This window comes from Miniopterus schreibersii, assembly GCF_964146895.1.
Source record: "Miniopterus schreibersii genome assembly, chromosome: 16".
Classification (NCBI taxonomy): domain Eukaryota; kingdom Metazoa; phylum Chordata; class Mammalia; order Chiroptera; family Miniopteridae; genus Miniopterus; species Miniopterus schreibersii.
Genome location: NC_138116.1, coordinates 24,957,501 through 24,977,500, shown reverse-complemented (window position 1 = coordinate 24,977,500; position 20,000 = coordinate 24,957,501). Strand labels below are relative to the sequence as shown.

General features: G+C 45.1%; 2 protein-coding genes across 6 annotated transcripts in view; both read left to right on the top strand.

Moving 5' to 3' along the window:
• The window catches only part of LRRC37A (leucine rich repeat containing 37A), a 30,575-nt gene extending 21,269 nt beyond the window's left edge, over positions 1-9,306 (top strand). Inside the window, exons 6-11 of the mRNA XM_081161972.1 lie at positions 1,768-1,899; positions 2,149-2,291; positions 6,739-6,788; positions 8,763-8,817; positions 8,898-9,034; positions 9,143-9,306. Coding sequence (XP_081018098.1) covers positions 1,768-1,899; positions 2,149-2,291; positions 6,739-6,788; positions 8,763-8,817; positions 8,898-9,034; positions 9,143-9,221 — 596 coding nt within the window. The 3' untranslated portion in view covers positions 9,222-9,306. The remainder of the gene's footprint in view (positions 1-1,767; positions 1,900-2,148; positions 2,292-6,738; positions 6,789-8,762; positions 8,818-8,897; positions 9,035-9,142) is intronic.
• A 1,996-nt stretch (positions 9,307-11,302) lies between these two features.
• PLEKHM1 (pleckstrin homology and RUN domain containing M1) overlaps positions 11,303-20,000 on the top strand; it is a 43,602-nt gene continuing 34,904 nt past the window's right edge. Inside the window, exons 1-4 of one of the 5 annotated variants that reach the window (XM_081161103.1) lie at positions 11,333-11,436; positions 13,575-14,011; positions 16,852-16,937; positions 19,457-19,704. In XM_081161103.1, coding sequence (XP_081017229.1) covers positions 16,890-16,937; positions 19,457-19,704 — 296 coding nt within the window. In that variant the 5' untranslated portion in view covers positions 11,333-11,436; positions 13,575-14,011; positions 16,852-16,889. Of the gene's footprint in view, positions 11,437-13,574; positions 14,012-16,848; positions 16,938-19,456; positions 19,705-20,000 lie in introns of those variants that run through there. The other 4 variants (XM_081161104.1, XM_081161105.1, XM_081161107.1 and 1 more) reach the window with 4 other exon arrangements.

Genomic DNA, 20,000 nt, shown 5'->3' with positions numbered 1-20,000 from the left:
TATTTATTCATTCATTCAGAGTTCCACTCCTTAAATTTCTAACAACTACTTCTTGCTAAAAGTCAGATTAAGGAACAAAAGAGGAATGGAAGGGGCAAGGGAGTTAACATCAGTGGCCACATAGTGTGTGTTGTGCTCTCTGCTTGGTGCTTTACTTACTTCCAAGTGAGAACTTGTTCATCAGTGTGTCACCATTTGTAAACTGTTTTGTATGCATTAGGTTTCAATTGCCCTTTGTCTTGTAGGACAGGCATAGATACATTTTTATTTTGTTTGTTTTTTGCATTTTTTTATAAAAAGACTACAAATGAAGCTGTTTTATGAAAGATTTATTTGGAACCTGAGAGTTTATGGTTCCATCACTAGAAGCTGCTACCAAGCCCTTGTAATGAATGGATGGGAAGGCTCTTGTATTCTTAGACTGTCAAACTCTGAACTTGCTCTGAAGTGCAAGGTTTTTCTCTCCACCAAACACTTAAGTGCTTTTAAGTATTTTTCTACACATTAGGTTTATTGGCACCTACTTGATAACTTCCAAAATGTGCTTTCATGCCCAGATGGGTTGAATATGGGTCTCTGTCAGTTATCTGGGGCACATCATAAATAGTAACGCTCTCCTATTTACTGTAAAGACAGTGTTGCTTATTTTTCAGAACAATGTTTTGACCAATTATTTACTCCCTTCTACCCCAAGGGTGGGCAGAACAGGCGTTTTAATCTCCTTTTACTGGTGAGTAAAAACAAGATCAGGAAGTGTGAAGTGCTGTCACCTAGTGCCCAGGTCTCTGGCTCCCAGTTCTGGGCTCTCCCCAAGCCTATGCTCCTCTTTTCTCAGGGCCCTTTCCTCCTCCTATGACCCTCACTACCACCAGCACTACTCTTAATTCTTCTGGAAAAGAAACCCAGCTGCACAGTGGTACACTTGACCTTCACGCAGTCAGAAGCTTTGGATGGTTCCCCAAGTAAAGCTGAAAATATAAGAAATGACATGAAATGAAAGCAAAGTATGCATCTGACAAAAGTTGCTTTTTCCCTTCTGTATTTTAGAACCCCAAGTTTTATTCCATAGATTTATTGAACATTCCACATTTGCACACAACCTGGCAAATCTCTTAACCTATATCCCAGATGCCTGCCTAAATTTAAGCAAAGAGCAAGGGTGGACATAGTGGGGGTTTTTCTGTGTAGAGCCTTCTGTTATGAGGGCTGGGATATGTGGAAGCAGGTACCAAGCTAAGGAATCGGTGGGTAAGTGGAGAAGGGCATGTTCAGATGAGGACCTGTTAGCAGTGGGCGTTAATCGTGGTCGTCTGTGATGGTAGCAAGACATGAACACACTGAGGAGGTGGACAGAGGAAGCCTCAGGCTTCCTCTGAATCGGAGGCAGGACAGGATGGGGTACCTGAAAGTGGGGAGTCACAGCAGATCTGCAGAGAGTCTTGCTGAGTGGGGTCTTCCAGACTTGGCTTTTTTTCAGTAACTGGCAATTGGCCCTTGGGGAACCAATGGAATAATCCTAGATATAGTCACTATATTTCACACTATGGAATGTTCTGAGTAAATAACCACTTTTACAAAAGATACCTTTCCTCCTTTTGTTGTGTTGACAATCATAGGTTTAAGTTGGGGTTTACTTTTCTCCTCTCTACATAGCATTCAAATATTTGCCGATTCCCAATTTACTTGACTGGGATGTATGGCTGTGGACTGACAAAGAGCTGTCCCAGGAGTCTCTCGTATCAAAAGTGGTCTCTTCTTTTTTGACAGATGAAGAACTACTTATAGAAGGACCACTCATGAAAATATTACACGGTCGGAGGAACACCAGCACTGAGCTGACGATTGAGCCAGAGAGGGCATCCTCAGACAAAAGTGGCGACACAAAACTGGCCTTCATAAGTGAGCAGCTAGACTTTCATGAGAAAAGTGATTCTATGAGTGCACTAAATTACATATGGCCTTATTTCTTGGAGGGAAATCTAGAAGATATAGAATCAATATTATTGCCATTCATTAAACTCCCTTTTTCAAATGTACAAGATGGAGACATACCCCTGGTCATTTGAAAAACACGGAACCCTTCTCTTAAACCCGAATTTTACCATTCAAGTTACAAAAATAAATTGAGGAAACTATTTTCTGGAACAGGCCTCCTGGTAAAGCTTCTCAGCAAGCAGGAAGAAGTAAAGGTTCCCAAGGCACAACGGGATACTGGTCAGTGGGAAAATGAGACCTATCTGCACGAGAGGATGGAAGCCCAGGGTGAGCAGGATGAGGAGGAGTCTGACGAGGTGAGGACAGCTCCTGAAAGGGGACCTGGACTTGTAGTCAGTTTTGGACGCGCCGGGAAAACACCCAGGAGGGAAGACCAGGGGCGCCGGGTCTGCATCTCGTCGTGACCATGTGACTTTGTAAGACAGTGATCTCCCCCTTTGCTCATTTGGAGAATGGTGCCGCTGTTCCTAGGGCAGGCGAGAAGAGGACCTAACACAGGAGATAAATAAATTATACCAGAAAGTGCTAGTGCTCAGCTTCCATAACACATTAGATTTGGTATGTTCCTTAAGAACCTATAAACTATTCACCAGAAAGAGTGGGGTTTTAGAATAGTAACTAAGAATAGTTAGCCGTACTTTAGAATAGGCCAGAGATTAGTTAGTTTTTATCCTTTCCATTTTTATTTTTTTTAATGTTCTTTGTGGTTTGTTTGTTTTTAGCTCACAAAAGGAGTACAAGGATATGGTGACTATAACAACAAATTCATCGTGACAATAACTGTGGCTATAGCAGTAATAATTGTAATTGTAATTTTCTGTCTCATTGCGGTAAGACAACAGTCCATTCAGATCTCCAAAATATATTCTGTCTTTAGACTAGATTCAGAGCTCACAAACTGAAAATCAAAGCCACTTTCCCACCTACTCCTACTTGATATTCCTCTTTAGTCATGAGCACTGGGATATGCTTTGTTCTTTTACTACCCATTATATTACGGGGATTCTTAAAGGCAGCCCAGCCCACTCCCAGAGATCTCTGTGGAATTGAAATCCAGATAACAACCCCCTAGACTATTTTGAGAAGTTTAAGTTTAATAGGCCAGAGTTGACATGATAGCAAAATTTCTTCCACTCAAAACGAGTGATTTTGATTTTATCTACTCCCCAATTACTCTCTTTCTACCACTGATTTCTTTCCTTGTTGGCTGAAATGAGAAGATATATAGAATGTCCACCCCCATGGAGCCATATGCCACCCTGGCAGGAAGGACATGGCTCAAAGATAAAAGTGTTCTTGTCAATTCATAAGACTTACTTTGCAGCTTTCTTCTCCAGTGTGTGAGGCACAGTGTAAATAGGCTCAGTTAAAACACTGCAACACTGCAAACTAAGTCCTGCATCAGGCTTCTCTAAAGCATGTCATATTATAGTCACCTGTTCCTGGAGCTTGCCTGTGTCCCTTTTGTTCAATTACATAATAGTTTATTTTCCCTACAGGCAGGTTGCTAACATTAAAAGAGTGATTTAATAAGCTGAGATCTTGACTCTACCCTACTAATCCAACCTAATTTACCTTATTTACCTTTTCAATGGTCATGGCTGCCCTCCATTCCAGCCAAAGCAGCCCCTCGCCATAACTTAGCCACACCATGCCCATTCCCACTTTTGTTTGTCCCTTTGCCCATCTGAAGTCCCCTAATTTTACTCTGCTTGTGGAAGTCCTATGAATCTCAAAAGCCAGCTCAAGTCCATCTTTCTTCATGAAGCCTTCCCTCAGTACTCCAGCCCCACTGGCCCTAGTCCTTTTGTGAGATTTGTCACCACTTTTTCTGGGGCAGTAGTGAGGTGTTCCCCTCCCCTGAGAACTTAAAAATACGGTAAACAATTTTTTAAAAGGTTGCACCCCAAGAGAGAAAAAGCAAGATCAACACATCCTGGAGCAGAGCAGAGATGTGTAAGGACCAAATGGCTTCCTGGTCTGTCAGACTTGAGTAAAACCTGATTGGATGTATAAACTGCTAAGGAGAAATGTGTATCTGCAGGAGGGTTGGTCAGTAGTAAAAGCAGAGAAAAAGTGAAGAAGGGACCAACATGGGCATTGACCATCCTAGCATTGCCTGAGGGTAGAGATGGCACCTCAGGCAGCAGATGTGGAGAGTCAGGCCCACTAGCCAGGCTGTGCCTGTCAGGGAGACAGATGGATCCAGCTAACTCAGTCTTTTCTATTCAACGCTGGATTCAGCTGATTCCTTTTGTTCTAATTCTGTTCTTACCAAGTAGCCTTCTGATTGTGCTTCAGTACACGGTGACCTGTCTCTACAGAATGTAGTTCCCTGATTGCGTAGACATAGATGCTGTCTGTGGAACAGGTGTAATTCTCCTTGTCAGGTCAATATCATAATTCCGATTTTTTATCAATCCTGCTAGTATTGATAAGGTGAGATTTCCCCAATAGGAAGAAGTGAATTCTCTCTTGGTGAGGACAGAGTCTGATTTCTGAACCTAGGAGGCTGGGGACTAGCACGGGATTAGCTTGCCAAGACCCCTGGGAAGAAAGTAATTGACCATTGCCCAGACAGTACCCTCTGCATCTCCAGGTGGCCCATGACCTTTTGCTTTTATGGAATTTCTATTAACTCCTATACTGCATTTAATTTCTATGTAGTTTAACTTTGCATTTGTAGTTCTTTATGTGGTTACATTATTTCCTCTCCCCACTTAGATGATAAGCTTTTTGAGGATGTGGACCATACCATGTTTTATTTTATAGTGGACAATAATAGTGTTCAGAGGAAGAAAGATGAGGCATTTTATCAATTCCACAATGAGTAATGCAACTTACTACTTATTTGAAGTGGCATACAGAGTCCAGCAATAGACAGACCCGTGCGTTCCTAAGACTTTTGAAGTGTCACAGTTTAATATTCTAATCAGTGGAATAAAATGAGTAAATGGTAATAGAACAGCTACTTAACTATTTGAGATGGAAATAACAGCAGCACTCTATTTCTTACCTTAAGCAAGAGTCTTTACATAAATGTGGGGGAAAAAGAACCCGTGAAAGTACTGGAAGAGACCAGAAGCAATATTTTTGTAATCTGGTGGTGGCAAATAGCTACCTGAGCCTGATACCACAGGCAGAACCTTTGATAAATTTGACCACCTTGTCCATGACACCATTAGCAAACTTAGCACTGGTTTATGCCAAGCATAGGATGAAGAGTTTTCCATTTTTTGTCTGGTTCAATCCTGTGAGGATGATAGTACCACCCTCTTCCATAGATAGTACCACCCTCTTCCACTGCAAAGCCTGTGGTTTTTACTCCACTGTTCTGTCTGCTCAAAGACAGTCACTGGGGAATATTTGAAACCTTGAAATTCCGTGAAAGCCATAGAAAGGATTAAGATAAATCAACAGGAAGGAGACAAACAGTCGAGGGAGGAAGAGGGCAAGGGCTGTGAAGAGTAGGCTTTGTGTTGACAATCTGTCACTATATTTGCCAGTCCTCTGGTGGCTTAGTGGGGTGTAAGTTTTGTTAACAAGGCCTCTGTCACCTTGTGGTATAAAAGTAGTCTCTGGTATTTTCTTCTAGTCCTTTTTATAATATTCTTGCTATTTATACATTTTAAAAAATCTATCATTAGTTTTATTTGTTCTTAGTGTAGTTGACTGCTTTCCCCCTGCATGAAGATCCAACTGTTTCAAAACCCTTTATTGAATGGCTCATTCTTTTTTCACTGATCTAAAACACTGTCTTTGTCTGGTTTCGATTATGTTGGTCCAGTTATCTTTTCCTGTACCTGCAGCAGTATTGCTATATAGTTCCAATTCCTTTAGCATGTATTTTGATATCTGGTAAGGTGAGCTCCTGCCTTTTCACCTTCTTTTCCATACATTTCATAGGTATTCTTGCATATTTTCTCTACTGTCAGCTGGCCAGTTTTTGTTTAAAAGCTAACTTGGAATTTGAATAGGGGTTCATCACATTTGTAGGTTAATTTGGAGAGAAGTGACATCTTCACAACATTCCAGGAACATAGTGTCTCACGTCATGCGTTCTTCTTCAGGTCCCTCAGAAGAGTTTTAATGTGTTCATCACATAAGTCGTCCACATTTTTTGTTAAGTTTATTCCTAGGTACTTTATGTACTTTTATTGATATTGTAAATGGGTTCTTTCATTTTTTAACTAGTTATTTGTGGTATATAGGAAAGCTATTGAGGTTTGCATGTCAATCTCTTGATTTTCAATTTAGCCACCTTACTGAATTGTTGTATTACTGACAATAAAATTTTAATCAATGCTCCTGGGCTTTTTAGGTTGTGCATCGTCTCATAGGCAACTGTGTTTTGTCTCTGTCTTTCCAATCCTTCATTTTTCTTACTACTTTGATTAGGGGCCTCCTCAACAATGATGAATAGTAACAGTAACAACGGGCATCCTCCTCTCGTTCTTGGCCTTAAAACAAAGCTGCTGTGTAGGTGTCTGGTAGATACTTTCATTTTCTTTCCCTACTTCTAAGAGTTTTTGTTAGGAATTATCTGCTGAATGTTATCTAAAATAGCCAATAAAATGCATGCAAGATCCTAAGTGAGGGACTATGAAAGAAGAGTCAGAGGGCTGTTCAACAGAGTCTTTGTCCTCAAAAAAGTTATCATCTCACTTAAAAGGGAACAAATAAAGATTTGGAGATAGTGGTCATTGTGACAAATAATCATGATGTTGTTTTCTTCCAAAACAGATTTATTGTCAAGGAACACCATTAGAGGAAAATAAAGGAAGATACTCAAGGTAAATATGAGTCTGACAACTTTTAAAGTAGAATTTTAGAACTAGAGGAGCTTCCTTTTCCCATAAGCAGCCTGAGGTGACCTCTGAAAATGGCTTGCTAGTCACTTGACCCAGAAAACCCCACAAAATCATGCAAATCAAGAGGTTTAAATCTTTGTGTTCACTTTAAGAACACTCGTGAAACCTCCCAGGCCTTCAAGGGTATGCATATCCGAAATGCCACCAAGCATCTGAAGGATGTCACTTTATAGAAGCAGTGTGTGCCATTCTGTTGTTACAGTGGAGAGTTGGTAGGGGTGCCTAGGCCAAAGAATGGGGATGGATGTAGGGTCAGTGGCCCAAAAAGAGTGCTCAATTTTTGCTGCACTTGCTTAAAAATACAGAAAGTACTGCAGAGCTTAGGTGTTTAGATGTAGGTTCTCTGGTCATTGACCACTTCCAGGGGAACAAAGCTCCCAAGATGCAGCACAGGACTTACAGAGCTCAAGGGTGGATTAACCCACACATATGCTCTCCCTGCCACATTGACACGATCCTACTGAAAAAGAGCAGATTGTTCCTAAACTGGAAGAGAAGGTTGCACAGAAAAAAAGGTATCCCAATAGAAACTGAAGGGAAAAAACTCATTGCCTGAGAGTAAATCCATCACAAAATAAATGCTAATAAAAGTAAAAAAAAGAAAGAACTAGAGGAGAACTTAGAATGCATCTATTTCAATCTCATTTTATAGTGCAGAAACCACCAAATTCGGAAAGAATACTTATTTATCCTGGTGCTTTGCCTGGGTTTTGCAAAATTAGCTCTCAGCCAAAGCTGAGATAGAGTGGGACTGGCACAGATGTGTCTGCTGTCACTAGTCCTTTAAGGAAATAGGGTACAGAGGGAGAGGTCTTGGTTGTACATGTTCCTGCTAGTGGTGGAGGCTCTGAAGGGGTGGGGAAGCCACATGGTCTTAGGGTGAGGGCGCTAGTCTCCTTCAGGGCTGATGGAAGGTAGAATATGCGAGTCCTTCCTGTGAAGTAGTGGGGAAACTTTTCTTCTCATCCGACTGGTTGTTAGACCCCTACTCTCTCTATTCCCTTTCTCCAAACCTCAGAGGATTTTAACTGGGAGAGACCTTAGACAGTAGTGTGTCTTTTCCTTTAACAAAAAGGGAATGGAGAAGGGGAAAGGGAAGGTATCTTGCCCCATGGTCACACTGCTAGTGAGTGTCAGAAAGATGCTTCCTTTCCCATGGGGACTTCTCCGGTGATTATACTGTGCTTGGGCTGTGAGCTACATTTTATGTAACAACTCGGTACACACATACTATACAGACATAAGTAGTTTCTAAAACAAAATTATTATGTGCTCTGTTTTTTTCTATTCTATTTGTATTTTTAAAAGAATATTTTGTATTTTGGTGCTAGTTATGATCTTTAACCTGATTTCACAACTCACTTATCAGTGTCAAGCCTGCAATAGGAAAGTCAGCAAGCTAGGTAACTTTGCTAGTTGGACTCAGGCGTTTAGTTGGTGTGATTTAGCTTGTAGGATGAAGTATCTAGCAAAATAAAAGCACTCCCACTCTGCGCAAGCAATGATGCATGTGAGACGAAGTCTAAAGGGGACCCATGTAAAATGTTTCTGGAGAGAGTAAACTGCTTCTGCCCAGTGTGGTTCCCCCCCCCCCCCCACGAGGGCACTTGGTCAAGGGCTAAGAAAGTGAATGGGGCTTAAAATCCTGCCTATACTCCATGACAAGCCACATGCAGAGGTCTCCCAGAGACATTGTGGGGTCATATTAAACAGCCACAGAACTTCTGGAAGCCCAACATGCAAGGAATCATTTTCAAGGTCCCACGTGTTGATTTTGTTCCTGAGAATAGACCCAGGTACCAATTCAGTCCTAGTAAGACCAGAGCTATACATTGTGAGAGACACGGAAAATGGCATGAATCACTCACTAATTGTTGGTATGTGTTTTACTCCAAGGGGCTTTTTTAGAATTCTCCAGCGTAAGAGATACTCAGCGGAAAGCAAGATGGAGGTAAATTTGAGGAAGATAAAGTACTGTGGTGGGAAAAGCAGGGGAAAAGCAGAATTCATATTTCCCTGACTGTTCTCTAGGAGGACAATTTCTGGACAAGGCAGCCGCTTTGGTTGAGGAATTTATACAAACCTCTCAGTTCCACATGCATAGAAACCATGGCACAGAAGCTATATGACGAGGATTCGGCTGCTGAGGATGAGCTGTTCTACAAAATGTAAGTGATTGGCAGCAATTCAGAATTCTTGTCTAACGTGAGGAAATAATGAATAGCTTAATTGTTCCTTTGGAGAGTATAAAAGCCTTGGCCTTCCTCTCACCCCAGGTTGCGTGGCGAATTCTCAGTGTTAAGGATTCAGGCTACGCACTCGGTGGCTAAGAGCCAAGGGAACCACAGCATGTGACACTGCCACCCAGCGACCCCATCCTCAGGCTACCCGAAAATTGTACTGAACTATGTGTAGAATAAATTTTGTTTTTGTTTTGTTTTTTTAGTTTGTCATCTTGTGATCTTTTTTCTAGCTTTATTGAGATATAATTGACAAATAATAAAAACTTTTAAATCCATTAAAAAAATAAAAGGGGAAGGACCAGGTTCCTACAACAGAACCCAGAAGAACACTAGCTATTCCAGTATGGAGAGGTGATTGCATGAATACTTGTTTGATGATTCCAATCAGATGGCAAATAAGTGTGTATCCGGGGTTCAAACAAGAAAGGACTCGCTCCATTGCTCAGAGGAGCAGTTAAAAGCCAGGACATGACTGGCTTGGAAAGGTGAGAATTGCCAGAACTGTAATGATAATAGCTAGTCATCTTCACGTGCTTAGACAGACCCAAAACTGTCCTGAGGATATTATCTTATTTAATCCTCACATCAGCTGATATCTTCCCCAATTTACAGATGAGGAACTGAGGCTCAGAGAGGTTTTGAAACTTCCATGAATTCATACACTCTGACCCCTCTTCCTGGGGCCATGGGTAGTATGACTTGACTTCTCTTTTCTGAATATCAAGAGAAACTTGTCTTCAATGTTATCTCAAGGGGCCTATGAAAAATACAGACACTGTGGCAGTCATCGTCTTAGTCCCACATTTATTGGGTTGCCCTGGGCCCCTGTTTAGGGAAGGCCCAGAAGACAGCATGGGGTAGAGCTGGGATTCCAACCTAAGCATTCCTGGCTCCAAAGCCCACTTGCTCTGTTACTGAGGAAACTATGCTCCCTCTCCAACTAGAATCAGAAAGAGCTGGGTGAGAATTCTGATTCTAGCATTTATTAGTTGTGCAGTCTTGGGCCCCCAAGTTAGCTCTCTCAAGCCTGTTTTCTTATCTGTACTAAGAAAGGCACCTACCTTCCAGGTGGTTTGGTGAGGACAAATCACAGTTTTTACCTGGCAAACAGTAGGAGCGTCTGTTTACCACGAATATTAAAACCCTGACCCCCTCATCTCTTAGGTTAGGGCATAGGGTCTCACATTTTACTAAGTTTTTATTTCTAATCTTCCTGCTCAACCATTAACCACAGTGTAGGCATTTAGGACTCACTCATCTAGCCTAAAACCTAGGGCAGGGGTCGGTTTTCACTCCTAGAGAGAGAATTGCACCATGGGGGTGGGACACGCCCCAACAGCTGATTTTATAAATGGAAACAGGTTCTGGGACCTCGACCCTCTCGGAGACATGAGGGATATCTTCATTCCCAGAAAGGCAGCTTGATTCCAAGAACGGTCCTGATCCTCAGCAAGCCCTGTAGCCACCCACAGGGCCCCCCTGGACCTGCGTCTAGCTCACACCCCTGCATCCCTGCTCACACTCGGGCCCCAGTTGACCAATACTAGCGACTGTGAAGCGTCTATCGCACCACAGCACATTCCCTGCTATTTTTGCTTTGAGTCCATTTGAAAGAGAAATGTCACTTCTACGATGATGATCAAACAAATTTATCTGCGTCTAGTTGAGCTTTGTGTTTCCCCGCCGATGAGCTAGCTGGTTAACGGAGAATGCCCACGGGGCCTCTCGGCGCTTCCTTTTAGTGTAAGGTGTGGTCAAAACGTGTGTTTTTCCTGAGAGCCTGCAGGCGGGAGGCTCCACCTGGGGCCTGAGCTCTGGCCCCGGCTGCGCTGATGCCCTGGCGAGGCAAAAATGGGGTAGAGGTTACTGATCCCGCGCTACAAGTGGGCAACCTTTGCTGAAGGAGGCCAAATGGCAGCCCCACAGTGGTGCGGAGGTCAGGAGAGGTCAGGAACCCAGATGCCAGAACCCAGCTGACGCAGACCCTGCGGGAAGCAGGCAACGAGGACGCGTTCCGCCAGACGCGGGGCTTCTGCTCTCCGCACCCCGCTGGCGTAACCGACCCGGAGCCTCCGAGAACAGCTCAGGCGCTGGGAACCTTGGGCGTCCGGAGCGCCGGTCCCGCCCCGCCCCGTCCCCGCTCCTCCGGCTCCGCGATAGGCTCTGCGGGCCGGGGGCGTGGCCGGACGCTGAGCCTACGTGATGGCGTCAGGCGTCCTGGGCGCAGCTTGCTGTTGTCAGTAACTTGGAGGCCGCGGGGTCGCGTCGGAGCTTCTGCGGCTGCGGTGGCCGGGAGTACCCCGCTGCCCCGCTCCCCACTCCCTTTGGTGAGTTAGGGGTCTGGGCGTGGAGGGCAGCGGAGGGGCGGAGGGCCGAGGCGCGAACGGGCGATGGCCAGCAGCCCTCGACGTAATCCCGAACCCCTGTTTGCTTTGAGACTGTCCTGCTTCAGAGCCCTCGCCCTTCCCAGCGCAAACCCCGTGCCCCCACTTCCTCCTCCGATCCTAGCCTCCCGCCCGCACTGTCACTGCTGGCCTGTCCCCTCTGTCTTCTCCCGCCGCGATCTGACCCCAGCCCTTACCCTCACCCCCTCACCACCGGCCTTGCGTAAATGCAGCCTCACCCTTGACCCCAGTTCCAACCCGGATCTCTGCCACATTCCTCCGCCGCCCTCTAACACATCTCACCCTCACCCCCCAACCCCGTTGGCAATCCTAATGCTCAACGCAAATCTCCTTGAGACCCACCATTCTGGTTTGCCTTTTTCTGGATCAGCCTTCTTATCCCAGTCTCCCACACACCCCAAGGTGCTCAGCTCCCCAAGGCCTGCTCATCCTAAACACCCCACCTCTGTCCCACTCTCATTTAAGACCCACCATCAAAGTAGATAAGCTTTGAGCTCACCCCTTTCTTCTTGATAACTGATCACAGCCCTGTCCTAGGTCTTGTCCTCACAGACTCAACCCCTAACTTCCTAGCCTATCATATACTTTCTTTCCGTCTCCAACCAGCCTGAGGACATCCTCCATCCCCAAGTCTTTGCTAAATTGCCCCCAACTCTTGCTGCCTCAGTTCCTACCACTCTCACCCAATCTTATTGAAACTGGGGTCTCCATATCCTTTTACCTCTGCTGTCTTCACCCCATTCTTCCCTTTACCCAGTCCCCATTCAGTCTGAGATCTTAGTTTGGAGAGCCCTGACAGCCCCACCAGCCGCCCCTCAATAGCCAAATCTAGGTGCTTGTTCAGAGCCAGGCAGTTAGAGATTAAACAGCTTGACTGGTGCATGCAGGGCACCAGATGGTAAATAAGTGTGGAGTAGAGATACACCCCCTTGGGTCAGGGGCTTTTCCTGGGTGTCTGGTCCCCTGTATCTGTCCCCAGAGATTATGATTCTAGCATTCATATAAAATTACTTGTGCTGGCTGCTGGAATGGTAGGTATACTCCAAATGCCTAGTAGGTGAGGAATGGCGACTCATCCAGTTCATTCAGTCTGGGACAACAGAAGCCATCACTTCCTTTTGGCTGGTGTTCTGGCCTTGAAGAAACTCAGGAAGTTCCACTGTGCGGGACTGGCTTTGGTTACAGAACCATGTCCATGTGTGTTGTCCTAGCACTTGGAAAGGACCCTCACAGAGTGCTCCTGTACACCAGATCTGAAAACAGATCATTCCCAACACTGAACAGAGGGAACACTATGGGGGCCAGAGGTGATGTTACATGTTGTAAAGGGTGTAGGTGAATGGGTCCTGGGGAGGCTGAGGCCTCGATGAGTATGGAGGCTGTTGAATTGCTTCCTCTTTTTGCAGGGATTGCATCATCGATTTTTGGCTACCTTGGTTACTTACCTATGAACACAGAGCTAAATTATTTCAGAGTAGCTGAGGTACATTCCTGAGCCACCCAGGCCCCATGCTCAGCATTTATAATCTGGACTTTTAGAGTGCATGTTCCCTCCAAATTCTGGTGATCTGGTTTCAGAGGGTTGACCAGTTGATAGCCATTTTAAAGGGCCCCAAACAGAATCATTGTCTTTGCTTGCCATTTATAGTTCTGTTCCTTTGAAAACTGAATGCCCTTCTACCTCCAATATCTCCCCATTAAGGTGTAATAGATCAGAATGGTTTTCAGCCTGTTGGCAGCTTGGTCTAATGGAAGGAGTTTTCCAGGAATCTGTGAAATGGAGAGACCTGCCCTGAGCCTTATTTTTATTGTACTCATCATTTCATTCAGCAAATGTTTTCTGAGCACCACTGTGTGCCATGCACTGTTCTAGGCACTAGAAATGCAAGGGTGAATGAACTGGGCAAAGTACCTGTTTTTATTTGTTCAGAGTTTGGCCCTTGCTAGACTCCTAAGGGACAAGGATATTGAGGAGATGGTTGTTATTGGATGGAAGGAAAGGGGGAGGAAAAAAGATAGCCAGTGTTAACTGACTTCACATTTCTGGCCTCACCCACTAGCCCTTGGTCTGGGAATCACAAGCTAGAAGTTTCTCGCCCCCCAGCTGGTATTCAGTTGCTTCAAAAGCCTAGTTCTCCCAGCACACCGGCCACAGGACACTGAACCAGAAATCCGATTTTCTTCATGTAGAAGGAGGTGCTGTTCACTCATTCATCATTCACATGGCTGAAAGATCAGCTGCCTTTCTGAATCAGAAGATAACTTTGTCATTTTTTTCCAACTGAAAACCATGATTCATCAACTGGTACTGTAGTAGCTGGATGGCTTAAACGCCAGGCTGTTGTTCTGAACAGCCAGGTACAGGATTGGACTCAGGCCATAGCATGGAGGCTGTTGGGAATGGCTGAGAAGTCTCTAAGGAAAGGAGGTTGCTGTTTACTGATGGGTGGAGTGTTTCGAAAGCGGTGAAGCCGGATCATCCATTTCTTCTTTTAATGTAAGTCTCAAGTAAGCTATTTTTCTCTTTTATTTCTTCCTTGGTTTCTGGAGGAAGTGAAATTGGACATAGTTAGAGGGCTAGGCTGTATAATGGGGAAAAAAACACACAAACAAACCAAAACAACCATAACAATTCCTTCCTAACTGTGTATTAGAACATTTAAGAAAGGACAGCCCTGAAATGGGTACCATGGAAAGGACCTGGCCTCAGCTACTTGGGGCAACAGAGGTTTTTGGCAAGCTGGCTTCTTGTTAATTTTAACCTTATTTGATAAAAGGAGTTTCTGAGTGCCTCTTAAGGGTCTATAAGTAATAAGCTTGCCTAAAACTTGTTGAACCAAAGACTTGAGGCAGTTTGGTCTGGTGAAAGGCACAGGACTTGGAAAGAGGAAACCAGAGAATGCTGTTCCCTACCTGGGTTCTGTTTGTACTGAGCCTCCATCTTCTCTGTAAAATCCTCCTCTCCTAGGACTATTGTAGGAGTTAAATGAGGTTAGAGAAGCTTAAAGAGCTATGTCAGGGTGAGTCAGTCCTTAGGGGGAGAGGTAGACTTAGGGTTTGGAGTTTCCTAAAAGGCAGAAAGTGGAGTCTGCTCAACTCCACTGGTGCTGTTTGACGCGCCCTTTGATGGTGTTGCTCAAGTTCTCTCTTTGCTCCCTTAGCCCACGTCTCCTTGAAGCCACACCTCTCTTTGGTTTGGTTCTTGGTGTCAGTGAGGAGTTTTCCGAGGACAGGGTGTGAAACCGGCCCCAGAGGATGGTAGACTGAGGCCTGGGCCACTGGGAGAAGGATGCGGCTCGCTCAGCAGTCAGGAGACCCAGAGCCCTGATCGGATTCCGCCAGTGAGCGCTTAGCCATAGGCTGTCTATTCCTGCCTCTGAGCTGGCTTCCTGCCTCTGTGAGCCATGGAACACACACCATAGGTAGGGTTCCTTGCCTTCCTACGATGAAAGTTGTGCCCTGAACCCCAGAGTCCCAGTTCTATTTTGCGAATTGTCCAGTGGCTTTTCTCCTGGAATTTTTATTTATTGATTTGAGAGAGAGAGAGACATTGATTTGTTGTTCCACTTGTTTATGCATTCATTGGTTAATTCTTGTGTGTGCCCTGACCAGGGATCGAACCCACAACCTTGGCATATTGGGGTGATGCTCTAACCAACTGAGCTACCCGGCCAGCTGGGGCTACTTTGGTTTTTTATTAGACTTTACTTGGCCAGAGCATCCACTTATGGATAAGCCTCCCACCCTCCAATGAATACTCTATTATTTTCAATTAATTAGTAAAGGATGCCTTATTGGGCCCAGGCTATGATTCAGATTATTGAGTTCTAAACCGTGAAGGGTCTGGCCTATGGCTGGCTGAGGGAAGGGCAGTTTTGGAGCTTGAGGCTCTGGTAGAAGGGCAGGCCTTGAGGAAAGGCCTTGGGCTGTTGGAATTACTGAAAGGGGTTAGAGCCCAGGGTCTTGGTGGCCCCTTTCCCCCACTCCTTAGTCCTAGCTGACACCTGCCTCTTCCAGAAGGGAGATGACTGCACTCATTTGGGAGTCCGGAGGTTTCCCTTGAGCTACGGTTGGCATTGTCCTGGTCAGGAGTAGGGGAGTCGACCATATCAGCTCTGGGATCTTGGGAAGTTCCTTGACCTATTTCTTATTGGTCAGATTGAGGTAATAAAAGAGCCCTCCTAGAGTGGTAATGGGAAATGGAATGAGGCAATATATGTAAAGGGTACAAAACTCATTTAGCAGGCCTTGGTTTTATTAACTTCTTTAGGCCATGAGTTTTGGGGAGCAGAGATGGTAATAACCTTTTATTTTGGTGTCCCCTCATGGTCAGCTGTGTGGTCACTAGAGATTGGTTTAGATGTGAATTTGCCTGCCTAGTCCTGGCCGGTCTAGGTTGCTGGGGTGGAGCCAGGCCAGCCAGCAGCCCTATCAGACTAAGATGGGAGCCCCTACCTCTGCCCCCACTTCACCTCAGCCACTCCAGGGAGGAAGCCAGCTGCCTGAGGGAAGTTACCTTGACATCCAAAGGTTATCCTAGATGCAAAGACAATAGACGGGCTCAGTTAAGGTAAAGATTAACTTTTGTCGGGGAAAATTCTAGCCTAGGACATGACTATCTGCCATAAACTGCTTTTAGTTAAAAAAAGTTTTAATTCAGACCATCCTTTGGTTACTTTAGGTCTCTGAGTTTGCAAGGCCGCCACGCAGGCCTTCCCTGAACTTGTCAGGTTAGCATGTGGCTGCTTTTTGTCCACAGAACCCATGTTCCCCTTTACATATGTCCCTGTGCTACTCAAGCTTGACCTTTGCAGCCCAAAGAAGAAGCAGCTGTGTAGCAAGAGAGTCTCCCTCTTGTAGCTGCCTCACTTGTACTGTTTATTGCTGTGCAGCAGACCCTAGGCTGAGACAGGAGTGGGGGGGGGGGTGCATTTGCAAGGCCATGGCCCTGAATGTGACTTGTGAGGCCTGCTTCCTGGTCCCTGTGGGTTCTTCGCATTGTCAGCTGCAGCATCCCCTTGCACCCTCAGCTCTGTATCTAAATCACCAGCCTTTCATTCCCTGCTTTTTGTGCCAGCGTTTGGTGTGGAGTTAAGAGCCCTCTCCACCCACTCCTTGGGGTGGACCTACCCCTGGCACACAGGGCTCCTTCCCTCCCAAGATCCGAGCCCTCAGACTTTTTTCCTTCCTTGTTTCGTTCCTTAAAACTCACTCTCAAAAGGCCTTTCTTTCAGTTGCAGTTTAAGTAAACTGGGCTGACCTGCTGCCTGCTTGGGGATGTGGGGATTGGCTGCGGGGTTGGGAGCTTGCTCACCTGGCTGCCATCTGTCTCAGCAGGTGTCATGTGGTTCTTGGGAGCTGCTGCCTGAGTGGAAATGCTGTCAGCGGTGGAGAATGGACTGGACGCCCGGGCTGCCATCCCGGTAGGTGGCAAGGGAGTATCAAGGATGGAGAAGGGGTACACAGGACAATCCTTTCATTGGTTTTTCTCACTTGGAAATGTATGGGCACTGTCTAGAAAGAGAGGCCTCGGGCTGAGAAAAAATGATAGCAGAAGCAGGCTCCAAGGAGGTCCTACCCTTTCTAGATCATCTTGTTGGTGATAAAATGAGAGTTTACAAAAAAACAGTTGGGATTTAATATAGGTTACCTGAATACTAAGGATTTCTCCAGATACACAAGTGACCGGTAAGTTCATGAAAGGATGCTCACCATCATTAGACGTTAGATAAATGCAAATTGAAACCATAATGAGATAGTTCTTTATACCCTCTACGAAGGCTACAACCAAAATGGCAGACAATAATAAGTGTTGACGGGATCATGGAGCAATTGGAACCCTTGTACATTGCTGGCGGGAATGCAAAATGGTGCAGCCATTGTGAGAAACAGTTTGATAGTTCCTCAAAAAGTTAAACATAGTGTTCCATATGACCCAGCAATTCCATTCCTAGGTACATACCCATGATAACTGAAAACATATGACATGTCTACACAGAAACTTGTGCGTGAATGTTCATAGCAGCACTATAGCCAAAAAGTGGGAACAACCCAAATGTCTATTAATTTATGAATGGATAAATAAAATGTGGTATAACCATGCAATGTAATGTTATTTGGCATAAAAAGGAATGAAGTTCTGCTACACAAAGAATGCTGTAACATAGAGGAACTTTGAAAACATGCTAAAATGAAAGAAGCCAGACACAAAAGGCTGCATATTGTATGATTCCATTTATCTGAAATGTCCAGAATCCATAGAGACAGAAAGTTGATCAGTGGTTGCCAAGGTTGGGAGGGAAGGGAATAGAGAGTGACTGCCAATGGGTACAGTATTTCTTTTTAGGGCAATGAAAATGTTCTAAAATTAGATAGTGGCCATGGTTGCACAATTCTATGAATATACTAAAAACCACTGAACTGTATATTTTAAATGAGAGAATTTTATGCTCTGTAAATTATGCCTCATGAAAACTGTTATAAAAAAAGAACATTTGCCCTAGCTGGTTTGGCTCAGTGGTTACAGTGTCAGCATGTGGACTGAAGGGTCCTGGATTCAATTCCAGCCAAGGGCGCTTCCGTCTGTTGCAGGCTCAATCCCCAGCCCTGGTGGGGAAATATGCAGTAGGCAACCAATTGATGTGTCTCTCCCACGTCAGTGTTTCTCTCTCTCCCTCTCTCTCTCCGTCTCTCTCTCTCTCTCTCTCTCTTTCTCTCTCTCTCCCGCCCCCACTGTCCCTTCCACGCTCTCTGAAAAGCAATGGATATCCTCGGGTGAGGATTGGGGAAAAAAGGAGCATTTAACTCTTCAAAGAACAATAGCTGTTTTGGCTAAAATAAAAACAAAACAATAAAATACTTATCCAGAATCCTATCACCTAACAATTCCAACCAATTTTTTTGCAATCCCTTCCAGTCCTTTTCCAAATACTTAGGTAATTTTGACATACTTATATTTTGACAGACTCTCTTTACTCTGTATTTCCAGAGGACTTATATATTTTATAATTTATTCATTTAACATTTATCAAGGACACAAGATTGAATAAAACCCTAGTCCTGCCCTCAAAGAGGATTCCTCCTCACACCCCATGCTATAGATCAGGAAGTATTGTTTCCATTTAACAGGTGAAGAAATTGAAGCTCAGAGATGTTAGATGAAATGTCTAAGGTGATGCAGCTGGCAACTGACAGAGCTGAGACTAAACCTGAGCTGCCAGGTCTAGGATCTTTCTGAAGGTAGACCACGCTCCTGTTTTGCTGGTCTTTTTATTGTGTTAAACCAGCACTTGTTGCCTCTTAGCTTCTTGATTCTGTCTAGAATCTTCATCCCATAATTAAGGTGGAAAGCCTCACCTCTGTCCTGGATGCATTTACCCAAGTCCCATCACTTTATGATGGAGCCAATATTTAAATATAAGATTTATATGGCTATCAGTTTATTGACACTTGGTTTAAAAAACAAAAAAGAGCCCTGGCCCATGTGGCTCAGTTGGTAGGGTGTCATCCTGTGCACTGAAAGGTTGCCAGTTCGATTCCTAGTCAAGGGCCCATGCCTGGGTTGCAGGTTCAATCCCTGGTAGGGGGCGTGCAGAAGGCAGCTGACCTATGTTTCGCTCTCACGTCCATGTTTCTCCTCCCTGTCCATTCCTCTCTCTCTAAAAATCAATAAACTATTCTTTTAAAAAAATACACAAATACCTTTGCAAAAAAATGATAACAGTATCTCTGGATGGTGTGTGTGATGTTCCTTTTCTTCTGTATGCTTTGTCTTTATTTTCTATAATTAGCATGTGCTAGTTTTGCAGAATGCAACACAAGATACATACATACAGGTGGGTGCCCGTGTAGTTGTGCACATATTTTGTGACAGGCAGAGTTACATTCCAGGGGCCGCCCTAGCATCTTCTAAAGGCCTGTGTTAACATCTGGTCCTGCCTAGGTCATCAAGAAGAAGCTAGTGGGATCCATGAAGGCATTGCAGAAGCAGTACGCGTCCTCAGACACTGTGGTCACTAGCGAAGATGGAGATGCCAACACCATGTGCAGCGCCTTGGAGGCCGCGTTTATCCACGGCCTGCATGCCAAGCACATCCGAGCCGAGGCCGGGGGGAAGAGGAAGAAGAGCGCCTACCAGAAGCCTCTGCCTCAACCTGTCTTCTGGCCCCTCCTGAAGGCCGTCACCCACAAGTGAGACCAGTTGGGAGGCTTTGCTTTGGGAAGGAGCTTTGGAATGTGGGACACAGGGCTCTTCATCTCCAGCTGTGCAGCAGCTGGGAAAGCAGCAGGCGCTCTATGTTGTAGAACAGAGACGGCTGAGTTAGGGGTTATTGTTAGACCAAGCCTCACCAGCCCCTCCTTCCTCAGGCACCAGCCTGGAACTGCTTCGCACCCCTGGGCTGGTCACCTTCAGCAGGTGCCGTCTTTTGGCCAAACCCTGGCAGAGTTGAGGAGTTGCGTCAGAGGTTGTGTTTGCCTGCATAGCC